Source organism: Thamnophis elegans, chromosome 5 (assembly GCF_009769535.1).
Source record: "Thamnophis elegans isolate rThaEle1 chromosome 5, rThaEle1.pri, whole genome shotgun sequence".
NCBI classification, from domain to species: Eukaryota; Metazoa; Chordata; class Lepidosauria; order Squamata; family Colubridae; genus Thamnophis; species Thamnophis elegans.
Genome location: NC_045545.1, coordinates 11,120,434 through 11,133,885, shown reverse-complemented (window position 1 = coordinate 11,133,885; position 13,452 = coordinate 11,120,434). Strand labels below are relative to the sequence as shown.

Here is a 13,452-nt window from a genome sequence, read left to right as displayed (position 1 = left end):
GACTACTTTGATTGTAGCTGGTATCTCAGCCAATGGTTTTGTAAACAATGGCTCACGTTTTAATGTATGCTGTGGTTCCGATTAATTGTGGTTTATTCATTGAACAATTAAGCAAATAATGGCTTATTGAAGTGCATAGATCCATCCTACAGGTGTTTAGTTAAACATTGCTTTTGTACTGCATTTTGCTGAAAATTGTACCCCATAGAGAAATTCCATTAGTTGTTTTTTGGGGGGGGGGGTCATTCATAATTCAAAATATAATTTTAAAACAAATGTGGGCGTGGGTGGTATTCTTGCAGCCAAACATCACCATCTGTGCCACGGCTGCTTCTGTACTGGAGCTCTTAACTACTATTATGAAGCGGAATTCATACTTTGGTTCCCGGGGAGGGAGATAAAAGTGTCCTGCTTTCCAACCTCTCTAGCGGCAAGCTGGGTTGAAATATGTGTTACCATATTCCAACTTTCTACATGTTGAGAAATGATTACAACTGTTCCCTTTGCTACAGTGCAGCTTTATATAAAATCATAGAGCTGAGTGACTCTGATAGACCATTTAGGTCAATTCTCTGCTTTGAATGAACTCCAGAATCATGATATTGTTGGCAAGTTCCCATGAAGAAAAGCCCATAACTACATGGTAAGCCAGAATAGTAGTACATGCACTTTGCCATATTATTCCTTTACACATTGCTCATTAAAACAACATAAGAGTCTTATTTGAGATTCAGTGTTTTGTCTAAGCTTGGAGTAGCTATTATTCTGCATATGCAGCAGGGGTGGGTTTCAACCAGTTCACGGCGGTCCCTGCGAACCAGTTGGTCAGCGAACCCGGAAGTAAGTAACTTCCGGGAACGGCGAAGGACCCACCCGCGCTCCTTACCCGTTTTTGACAAGTTCTGTGCTTCCACGCATGCGCAGGACGCATACAGCGCCTACGCGATCCTCCAGGAGCAGCTGGAGCATCGCACAGACGCTAGTACGCATGCGTGCACCACGCACGTGCACGAGGACGCCGCCGGCCCCGTTCCAACCGAACCGGTTGGAACGGGGCGAGAAACCCACCCGATATGCAGGAGCCAGAATTTAAAACCAAGGACTGACATAAGTTTAATTCTGACTTCGACTAACCCTAAATGGTGACTACTTGGGTTCCAAGGAAGGGCCAAGCCTTACATAAGAGTCAAATCTCCAACATGGTTAATGAACCACACGCAGGTTGACATAAGAAAGACAGTAATGTGTAGCCTTGTTTTCCTCTTTCCCATGGTTTATCTTAAGTTTATGACTATTACAGGTAGTTATTCAGAAATATTAGGACAAAGAAGGTTAAAGAATGGACAGAGGTTTATCTTTATGGGGAACTAATGACATTTTTAATTTTTTTTAGATGAATGGCTTGATTGAATAATGGAAGAAAAACTGTGAATTAGAAAAATGCAGAAAAAAGGTCGAAGAAATATATTGGTCTGGCTTTCACAAGTCTTTGGAGATATGCGGCCCTTTAGCTGTTGCTGAATTACAACAGCATCCCTTAGCTCCGTGATAGCAAATCTGATGCAGGAGGGGGTGCACAGGTAAACCCACCAGTGGCTGGCCAGGTTAGGTGGTCTTACTAGAATGGACCTTATAAATTCATATTAGCTTGGCTTTTCATTCTAGTGCCCTGGAGTTCCAAAGTTGACTTTTAGCCGGAGTGAACTTTCTCTCCAACTTCCTCATAAGTATTAAAAATAGGGCTGAACAGTGTGGCAAGACCCTGTAAAGGAGGGGCACAGGAAGCCAGGCGTGGGTGAGAGATAGAACAGAGGTAAAAACTGCTGACAGCTTAAGACATTATAGGAACTTCTCCTTTTCGAAATGTCATGCTTGTCTCGTGTATGGAAACGCCTTGAGAATGCACAGTGTGGAACATGGCATAAAAGTAGCATCCTGGGCAGAGCCCAGGCAGTTCAGATTTTGGTGTGTGAGCACGCTAAACTCGACGCGTCAAATAAACCTGTTTCTCTCACCTTTGTGGTCTCAAGTCCTGGTCTTTCGTAAGTAGATTACAAACCTCAATCTGCTGCAACAAATCTATGGCATGTGTGCCACAGGTGGTACGCAGAGCCAATTTGCCGTACACACGAGGCGTCAGCTCTGGTGCGCATGCACGCGCTGCCTGGCTCATTGTCAGCCTATCAGCAGGCTTGTGGGAGGCCATTTTTGCCCTCCCCAGGCTTCAAGAAAGCCACTGGAGCCTGGGGAGGGCAAAATACGGGCTCAACGGGACAACCGGAAGTTCGGAAGTGCATGCACGGTTGTGTGTGTGTGTCACGTCCATGCGCAGCTGGGCAGGGCGCATTGCATTGTGGGTGTGGGACATGCACGCACGGTATTGCACGTGCATGCACAATTTTGGCAGGCATTTACAAAAAGGTTTGCCATCACTGCTTTAGCTCCTCTAGTTGATATTCATGTAATCCCATTCACTCCGACTCTCTGGAAGGAATCCCCGTGGAGATTCGAAACCCTCACCACCTTCCAGGCCTTCCGCAAAGCCCTTAAAACCTGGCTATTCCGGCAGGCCTGGGGCTAAAGAGCTTCTGCCCCCCCTTCTCGAATGGTATGGTTGATGTGTGTTTTTAAATTGTGTATTGTTTGTTTGTCTTTGTTATCCCCTGTTTGTACCTCCTTTCCCTTGACTGAGTTGTGAGCCGCCCTGAGTCCCCTTTGGGGAAAGGGCGGCATATAAATGAAATAAATCCTAATCCTAATCCTAAAATATAATTTAGCCATTGTTAGAGGACAGCAAGTTCTCCAATCTTGCTTCAGCATTTGGCTTCAAGGGTTTTAAGTGTAGGAGACTTTCCAAGGTTATCAAATATCCATTGAAAAGTTGAGGTTATTCATAAGGTTGTTAAAAGATTAAATTACTTTCGGAATGAATATCTTATGTTCCTTTGGAGGACTTCCAGGACCCACAGGATGAGAGAGATCTACCCTCAAGGAAGTCGCCTGATCTGAAAAATAACCGATTTTTGTGGCTACTCTGGAAATGTCAAAACCTAACAATACTGTAAAAACAAAATGGGGGGGTGGGCAGGGGGATGGTCTTTTTTTTGTGCAAGTTGAAATAGAATCAGGAGTAGTCACCTCTAGATGAGGTGGGTGCCATATAATGAATAATAAATAAAAAAAATTAAAAAAAGGCTTTGGATCCGTCAAAAGTATTCCCATTCTCTCAGTATCCATAGCAGGCGGCAAACCTATAACAAACCTGGAGGAAGTAAAGATTATTTTTCTTCCATTAAAGCAGTGGTTCCCAAACTTGGCAACTTTAAGACTTGTGGACTTCAACTCCCAGAATTCTCCAGCCAGCAGAGCCAGCAGAGCTGGAGAATTCTGGGAGTTGAAGTCCACAAGTCTTAAAGTTGCCAAGTTTGGGAACCACTGCATTAGAGTGAATGGAATTACTTGAATAAAACATGGAAGTATGGGAAATTATAGAGAGGACAGGGAAAATGAAAAAGGTTCCTTTTTCATTCATTTTGGATCTGGCAGATCTTCCACTACTGATTGTCCTTCTCTGTTAGTGCAGTGACAGATGGGTAATTTACTAAACATAAGCAACTATTTATACTGCTAAATTATCCGTGTATGTATTTTCAACCCAATTCCAGTTCAGTTACTACTGAATCAATGAAAACTACCACTTATTGTTAAAAAAAAATTGTTAAAAATATATAAGCTAATATCTTTTAAAAGGAGAACAACCTTTGAAACGGAGAACTCTGTTTCCGTGACAAAATAAAAAATGGCTCTTTAAATAAACATCCCTCAGGAAGCCATTTTTTTTTTTTTACTACTTTAAGAAATGCATTTTCTGGTGTCAGACTAATTGGGGTAGAAATTGCATTTCACAGTTTCCATATTCTTTCCAGGGGTGAATATTTCATTGTCACTATAATGCATTAAAAATGTAATGTTCATTTGAACATTATTATGAACTTTAGAATAACGGCCAGGTTAGAGCTTAGCTATAATCATAAAGAGAAAATGAAGAGATTCCTATTCAACTTTTTTATTATTAAAATGCATATTTAAAATTTTATATTCAAATTGCACAGTTATTTAAAAAAAAAAATCTCCAGAAAAATTCTGGCAATCATATATTCAACCTCAGTGGCCCCAGTTTGTATGTAACCATTGTTAAGCGTTATAAGAAAGTGTTACAAACCATAGTTTAGTGCTAAATCATAGTCGTAAGGTGTTACTATCACAGTTTAATGTTACAAGAAAGAATATAATGCCTCCCTCTCATTGCTTTCTCTGAGTTATTTTGAGTAGACCTAAATAAACAAATTCATGTCTCAGAAATGACTTGTCTCACTGTCTCAGAAATGATTGTTTCGCAAGTTGTTGGTTCGGATTTAGTATTAAGCTATAATCATTGTAGACCTGAAGGGAAAATTTCTAATGTAATTAAAGGCAGGGGTGCATGAATTGAAGTTCTAAACTTGCGTGACCGACAAATGCGTGCACGACAAAAGCGCGCCGACGAAACCATGGTGAAAACCGCAACATTATAAACGCGTCCACAACAATGCGCTGACAAAACCGCCCCCACAAAAGCGCAATTTAAGTTAAGGTAAGGGTTAGGCTCAGGGTTAGGTTTAGGGTTTGGTTTAGGGTTATTAGGTTGTTATTACTTGTTTGTTGAAGGTGCGCTTTTGTCGGCGCGCTGCTGTCAGCTTCTGCGCTCATTTGTCGGCGCGATTTCAAACTCGCGGTTTCTCACCGCGGTTTTGTCGAGCACGCATTTGTCGGTGAACCCTAAACTTGTCCCACAGTATTAAATGATGTTACTGTTACATCTGAACTGGGCTCTCCCCTCCCCACCGCCTACCAAAAACACATACACAAACCATGATTCAAGAAACTCCGGGATAATAGAATACCAGACATTTCAGTAAGCTTACTCCCCACTCTCGAATCTTAATATCTCTACACAATAAATGAATTTCATCTCAAATAAAGTAATTCTTTGGTGAGGAACAATTCAGAGGAGGATGCCTCAATCAAGACTGATCTTCAGATTCTTCTTCCAAGGTAATGTCTGAGGCAGTTTGAGAGGCCAAGAAGGACTCCCAGGTGGCAAGGCACTGTAGAAGAAAAAAGAAACAAAACATTAACTTTGAAGCTTTGAACTTTGAAGAATTCTATAAACCAGCCTCAAGCTGCTTCTCCTCATCGATTGGACAATGAAGCAGAATTTTATGATGTATACATTTCTCAAATGACAGCAAACATTTTGTATGGAAAAACCTCAGAGCTGTCTTCTGCACAATTTGGGAGGCTTCATGTTCTTGTTAACATGTTACGTTCCTGTTGTGGCCCAGCAGGAGCCGTTGGAGCTGCCACCAGACTCTGACAGCAAGGGCCCCTCTGAGTTGGCTCTGGAGGATGTGGAGGACCCTGGACAGGGTTCCGACTCTGAGCAGGACGCAGAGAGGCTGGTTGGCCACCAGGAGGCGCCTGAGCCTTGGACCAGTGGGGAGGAGACAAGGAGAGTGATCAGGACACCAGTAATGAGTTGTTCCTGGATGCCTGGCACCGAGAGCTAATAGGCATCAGGAACAGTTGCGCAAGTACAGGAGGTAATTGCACTCAGCTGGTGGTCATTAGGCTCCACTCCAGACTATAAAAAGACTGCTTGTGCACACGCCCCTCTTGCAGAAGTCAACGCATTGACTAAAAGTTGGAGAACTTTTGTAACTAGCTTGGCAGGCTGGATTGCTGCCAAGGTTTGTCTGAGTTGCTGCCAAGGTCCTTCTCTGTTTGTTATGCTTGGCTTTCAGCCACTGAGGTTTTGGTTTCTTGCTATTAAAGTACATTCCAGTTAAGCTTGTCTCAGCATTTGTTACTGGACAGAGGAGGGGGTCAGAACACGTTCCTATAAATTTTATCCCAATCTTGTGTAAAGCAAAATGGGAGTACTCTGATTTCTGATTTCTCTGAACTTTGGCCAGAGGTGGGAGGAAATACTGTTACAACCGGTTCTCCCAAAACCGAAAATGTGAGCATGTGGCATCGAAAAAACGGCAACTATATAGGATGTGATAGTGCTAGGATGGGTGGGTAAGCCCAGCTGCTGATCGGAACTACCGGTTTGACCAAACCGGCAGCAGCCCACCACTGCTTCCAGTGTCCTAATATTTTTGGCAATTCCTTCTTCTTTTTGGATGAAAACCAAAAGGCACATTTACAATTTCCTACGTCGGATGATAGAGGGCATGGGATCTTGGATAATCTGAGGTGCATGGGAATACTTTTGAGTAACCCAGAATGGCTAACTCATTTCTCTAACTCCAGATTTCATTCCCACAAGAACAGAAGAGTCTCGGAACCCTCCTGCTGAGTATGATATTAGTACTGGAGTTATGCTTTAAAGGCAGTGCTTCTCAAACTTGAGTAAATTATCCAGAACTGGATAAAAGAGATTTTTCTTTGGGTAACGACACCCAAACTCATTATCCAATCACAAGAGGGATATTTAAAAAAGAATTTTCTGATAAGCGATAAACAGGGCTTTTTGATAATCGATTTTGGATAATGAAGGAAAAACTTTGGGAAGCACTGTTTTAAGAAGTAATTAACCTGCACAAATAAGGTAGTAAACTATTCCAGATTAACTAACAAGTTTTTGTAAGTGTACTATGATTATTGCTTTAATTTGGTATCTACTTGTAAAAAAAAAAGACCACTGAACTGGGAAATTCTAAGACAGCCATAATTCTCCTGAGGGCTGTGATAGTCTCATATAGAGCAAGTCAAGATAACATTTATTGCTCTCAGCACAACTACTGTGAGCCAAGGGAATGTTTGATTGCTCTCAGCTCAGAGATCTAATATTTACTATGCTGGCAAAGAAATTACTTCACACTCTTAAATACTTCATGATCCTCACTAATGCTCCAGATAGGATTAAGGCATAATTATCATAGTTGCCAATGTAATGTACACACAGCTGACTTCAGTACCAAAATGTTTTGCAGGCTTAACCTGCCATTGCTGAAACCGATGCCATCATTCCTATAAGTTGAGATAATACTTCAATGCAATGGGTAGTTTCTGCCTTTATATTTTCGGGTAGTTATCACCTGCTGGAAGCCCATAAAAATTCATGAGTAATTGATGGCAAATTACATATCCCATCATAAGAGCCATGGTGGCACAGTGGTTAGAATGCAGTATTGCAGGCTAATTCTGCTGACCGGCTCAAGGTTGACTCAGCTTTCCATCATGAAGTCCTTAAAATGAGGACCCAGATTGTTGAAGGCAATATGTTGATTCTGTAAACTGCTTAGAGAGGGCTATATAGCATTATGAAGCGGTATATAAGTCGAAGTGCTATTGCTAGATGCATAAATTAGGAATTCCTGTACCATGTTCTTCTTTCCAGTTAGTTTGCACAAATGGCTCTTTCTTAGGATCAAGAGACATGGTGGCAGAGTGGTTAGAATGCAGTGTTGCAGGCTAACTCTGCCCACTGTCAGGAGTTCGATCTGGACTAGCTGAAGGTTGACTTAGCCTTCCATCCTTCTGCGGTCGGTAAAATAGGTACCCAGATTGTTGGAGACAATATGCTAATGTTATAACTGCTCAGGGAGTGCTATAAAACATTGTGGAGCAGTATAAAACTCTTAGTGCTATTGTCCTCAACTCATTTTTCATGCTAAGTAACTGGAAAAGAATGAATTTCAGAGCTGCTAGTCTCGGAAGGAATGGCAATTCCACAGCTGATGTTCTCCAGAAGCAAAGCCTTGAGCCCAAGGCGCAGAGACCTACTTTTATGTTCACGTGGCTAATTATGTATCTTGTCAATTGGAGCAGAGCACTTAGCTTAAATAACAAAATATGTAACAGAAGAATCTGAATTCCCAAACACATGTTTGGTTACATAAATGAATATAAGTTTAAAAAATTGAGAAGATGGCTCCACTAAAAATAGAGCGGACAACCACAGTAAGCCTATGAGTAAATTGGCTCTTCATAATTCCACTCTGGACAAGAAGATGACTTGAAATCACTCACAAATGCTCCATACAGTTGCTTCTTGCAAGGAGACCACAAGACAGTGGTTTCTGATGGGTTTAGAGAACTGGGAGATGAGGGAATAGTCCTCTCGCTCAAACCATGTTTGGTGCCTTTAAGGACATTTAACATACTTTTTTATAAACACTTTCATAAATTGTTTGTTAACTGCTTTTCAGCTAATAGGAATATTTGGCTCAACTGGTTTTTTTTAATTTTTATTTTATCAATTTCATATACATTCACAATTATATGATCTCATAACTGTTATTAATAATATGTATTATAACAATTTTTTCCCTACAGTTGACAATTACTTGAAGATTGCTTTCTTACCATCCCATAGATCCATCTTATCTTACAACGGTCCTACTTCTTCTTCCCTTCCTCCCTCTTTCCTTCCCTCGTTTTTCTCTCCTGCTCTCCTTCCTTCCCTCCCTCCTTCTCCCTTCCCTCCTTCTCTCCTTCCTTCCCTCCTTCCTTCGGCTCAACAGGTTTTTATAGCACCTGGTGATTTGCTTTTAGTCCTTAGCAAACAAAATGTTAAATACAAGTTTCAGGACTTAAATTCTTTTTCTTTTGAAACTAACAGCAAAAAGGGTGATTAGACTTTTGATATTGGAAAGTTACAAATGGACTAAGGATCGAGACAGGTTTGGAATAAGAATTTGGAATTAATTATAAAAACACTTCTCATGGGAAAATGCTTTTTTAAAAATTAGCTTAATAAAAAAATCTGATAGGATGCGACTTTGAAGGCTGAACACCAGAGGGAACCAGAAGGAACTAAATATTACAATTAAAGGAGGACACTTAAATTTGACCTTCTAATATAGAACTGAGCAAAACATTTTACTGAAAGTTATTTTTGAACAACGGACCCAGACATTAATTTTAAAAGTGTCTGTCATTATAGATAGATTGTGTTTAAAAGAAGCTGTGGAAGAGGAACACTTTTTACCAGAGAAGATTGAAACTGCTCTGAAGTAAATTTAAAAATGACAGGTTACAAGAATGATATGGAAAGAGGCTACAGTAGATCTACAAAATAAACTGGCTGATCTATTTAAAAGGGATATACAAATAACAAATCAATAAAAACCTGCATAATTTTCCTATATTGGATTTACAATAGAGGCTTGTTAAAGCTTTGGAGAATTTTGTGATAAAAGGCAAAGAAAAAGTGGAAAGAGATCATGTTCTTTTATTTAAAAGACTAAAGATCAAGATTGTTAAATAAAAGAAAGAAATGTAAAGCAGGATTATTTCATCAAGGTTAAAATAGGCAGTTTTATTTCTAGTAACCTTTAATGGACTTCTGCTGATAAAGACTAAAACAATGAGGCTTGATCATAGGTAAGAGATGAGATATTGGAGAACGTTGTGGCCCAACAGTGTCCGGCTGAGCTGTTGCTGGGATCTGACAGCTATGAACACTATGGCACGGCCCTGGAGGCTGAGGAAGAGTCTGGGGGTGTTCGAAGTCAGAGCAGGGACTAGAGAGGCTTGTTGGCCACCAGGTGGCGTCTGAGTCAGGGAGCAGTGAGGAAGAACAGAGGGAGGCTGTCCCTGACGTACGTATGCGTAGAGCTGAGAGGAGAGGGAGCAGCTTTGGAAAAAGGCTCACAGAAGGAAATAGGAACAGGTGGCTACTAATTGGCCCCTCCTGGAGAGCTTATAGGTGGGGCAACGGAAGGGGAATTTGCAAGAAACAACAGTTTACTAATACAGGCATAGTGAAAGATTGGGAGAATTTCGTGAGTTCAAGCCTTGTTTTCATAGAGATAATTTTCTGGGCTCCTAGCCAAGGAATTGCTTATCTCCCTCCTTAGTTGTGGCAGAAGAGCCAAGTATGAGTCAGTATATATTAGAGTCTTGGGACAGAGGAGAAAGAATCTTTGTCGTATTTTAAAAGGAGATAAACATTACTAAAATCATTTATATGTGTGATGATGGGGAAAGTCATTTCTTATATATTTTCTTTTTCTTTATTATATTCTATTTTTCCCCTTTTTCCCTTTTTCTTTTCTGCACTTTCTATTTTTAGTTTGTAGTAATTACAACTGCCATAGTAAGCTGGTATGATCACATGGTGTGGCACTTTATGATTTCATTGCTTAGAGTTCCCAGTCCCTATGATTGTTGTTAACCAAGGACCAGTTTAGCCATACCAAATTAATGGATGTTTCAGCTTATCCACGGTTTAGTTTTTGTTCTTGTGCAAAAATACTACTATCTTACTCATTCATTTATTAATTTGATGCACTTAAACTATGTGTGTCATACTTTTCTATGAACAAAAGACAACAATAATTTGTATTTGGAAGTCTTAAGATTTCTTTTTTCTCACAAAGGATGCCCACCGATATGGGATTTCTGAATGAAATGAGATGGCACAAAGGCCACTCTGCCTAAAGGAAATCTCCTATGATGTCATATTATTCAGCCTATTAACCTGAACAGTTGTTGTAATTAGGAAGTTGAGTACAAAACTCTTGCCAGCCAGAAAGATTTTTAGGGAAGTGATGGGCATGTCTCATCTAGCTGAATAGCAGATTACAAACACATTTTAAACTGGTCCTTGGTTAACACATTTTTAAGAGCCAAGGTGGCGCAGTGGTTAAATGCAGCACTGCAGGCTACTGCTAGATCAGCAGGTCAGCGGTTCAAATCTCACCGGCTCAGGGTTGACTCAGCCTTTCATCCTTCCGAGGTGGGTAAAATGAGGACCCAGATTGTTGGGGGCAATATGCTGACTCTCTGTAAACCGCTTAGAGAGGCCTGAAAGGCCTATGGAGCGGTATATAAGTCTACTGCTATTGCTATTGCTACCAGACAAACTGGTGGCCTTATTAATTTTATTTAAGCCACAAAATGTTAAGAGATTTCTAAGATGATTTTTAAAAGAGAAAAAGGATGTCAAGGTTCTGCTATAATATAATAACACTTCAAATATTTAAACTCAAAGCAGAACAGGCAGTTTATGACAGATTCCTGGCCAGAGCCCGTCATAAATTTTGAAAATGCTGACGTGCAACTTAAAAACTAGAAGAGCGGCAACAGTTACTTTATCTTGATTAAAAAAAAACCAAGAGTTTCTTCATCTTTTAAGGGCTTCATTGCCTATAAAGCAGAAATTGAAGGAATTTTATTTCTTGCCAAAGTTGAATATGAGGCTACTGCTTAAGCACCCCTTTCTCTCAGATATACTGCTCCAACTAGCTTAATTCTCAGACATCTGAGTATAACTTGTGGAATTAATCATCTGCTTGAACCAAGATCCAATAGGCATAGCTAATTCATTAAAGCGGTGTTCAACCGTGGCAAGTTTAAGCTGTGTGGACTTCAACTCCCAGAATTCCTCAGCCAGCCAGCTGACTGGGAGATGCTTAAACTTGCCAAGGTTGATAAACACTGCACTGAAGGTCAGGGTGCATACAATCAGGAACTATTCTAACAATAGTAGTAAATTAACATATAACATCTTTATAAACAGAACTAGAATTTACAAGCAACTGAATGGGCTCCGGTAGAAAACTGGTTTTTTCTTATGCCCAAGACTATAGCATAAAATTTAGGCTGCCTTTTTTCCAGTAATGGCATTTGATACAATGGATAAGAAACCTTCTACATTGATTCTGATACCGCAAACTTCAGCATTGCTTGCATACCCTAAAACACATGATTTAGGCCAGGGGTGTCAAACTCAATCCCGTTTAGGATTTTGTTTGCCCTTGGGGGTGTGTGTGGCCTGATTGTCGTAGCTGATTGTATAGGCCGGGGAAGGGGTAATTTTTAAGTCTTGAGGAACAATAACTGAGGAGACAGCAGGAACAGTAACAGCAAAGGTTTATTAACAGAACTTGTGACAGGCAAAAGGCAAGCAAACCCTGTCTGACAGCTATTTATACTTGTAGCTGTCAGACGGGGAACCAATGGGAAGTCTGTATTTTTCCCGCCGGCCGGCAGGTGCGTCTTGGCCAATCAGAGGCGCTTCACACAGCGCCATCTGCTGGCCGCGTCCGATAGAACACAACACCGACACTTCATCGTCTCTCGGACAGCCCCGCAGGACAACTCTTGGCCTATTGCATTTAACACATCTGATCATCTCCTTTTTACTGTATCTTTTGAGGTAGTTCTTCTGAGGCATTGGGACTAATCTTAGATGTGAGCCAAGGGATCACAGTTGACTTAATAACCTGCTTAATAACCTCCTGCAGGCCAGCTGATTTTCGGGTCTCCCCTGCACTTGGTCCTAGGAGGCTTCAGGGAGGCCTAAACAGGGTACGGTGTGTGTGTGTCGTGTGCATGTGCCAGGGCGCGGAGGGGGGGGAAGTGCAGGAGCGTTGCACGTGCATGTGCAGGGGGATTTGTACGTGCATTGCATTATGGATGTCGGCATGTGCACGTGTGCTGCCGCACGTACGCAGACTTTCGGCAAGCAACGACAAAAAGGTTAGCCATCACTGCTCTTGCTCCTGCTGATCTAGCAATTTGAAAGCAAGTAATCAGAAGTGGTAGATAGGTACCTGTTCTGACCCCCCCTCGTCCCACACCAACACACACTCCGAGCCAAAGATAAGTTATGGCGTTTAATTAACAGACAGACAGGTCCTTTGCAGCAAACCGGCACAGATAAGGCTGGGCAGCAATCCAGCCTGCCAAGCTCACAGTAATGTTCTCCAACGTTCGTTCCTGCGTTGACTTCTGCAAGAGTGGCGTGTGCACAAGCAGTCTTTTATATTCTGGAGAGGAGCCTAATGACCACCAGCTGAGTGCATTACCTCCTGTAACTGCGCAACTGTTCCTGACGCCTATTAGCTCTCCGGTGCTGGGCATCCAGGAACAACTTACTGCTGACATCTGGATCACTCTCCCTTGTCTCCTCCCCACTGGTCCAAGGCTCAGGCGCCTCCTGGTGGCCAACCAGCCTGTCTGCGCCCTGCTCGGGGTCAGAACCCTGTCCAGGGTCCTCCACATCCTCCAGAGCTGACTCATAGGGCCCCTCGCTGTCGGAGTCTGGTGGCAGCTCCAACGGCTCCTGCTGGGCCACAACAGGTACCTTTCCCGAGGCATATTAACGGGGACGTGAAACCAGGCGTTTCTAGGCAACAGTGATGTCATGGGTTAATTCTTTCAACCTGGAAGTGCCTTCATGCTTCCGACATGAACACACACACAAAAAAAAAACATTTTATGTAGCCTTAAACTGCTTTTTGCTTTCTCTGGAAGAACATCTGTTCAGCATGATAATATCATTACTAATGAACTGTCCACTAAGACAATGAATTAAAATAGGTGTAGAATGACTCATAACCCCTCATCTTTTCTTCTCACAGATGGTGTAACAAACTCAAATCGTATCAGCCG

The 13,452-nt window shown here is 41.7% G+C and overlaps 1 protein-coding gene across 1 annotated transcript in view; it reads right to left on the bottom strand.

Moving 5' to 3' along the window:
• Positions 1-4,757: 4,757 nt before the first annotated feature.
• Positions 4,758-13,452, bottom strand: part of SNX7 (sorting nexin 7) — a 72,975-nt gene continuing 64,280 nt past the window's right edge. The window contains 1 exon segment of the mRNA XM_032218361.1: positions 4,758-5,147. Within this exon segment, the coding sequence (XP_032074252.1) occupies positions 5,064-5,147 (84 nt within the window). The 3' untranslated portion in view covers positions 4,758-5,063.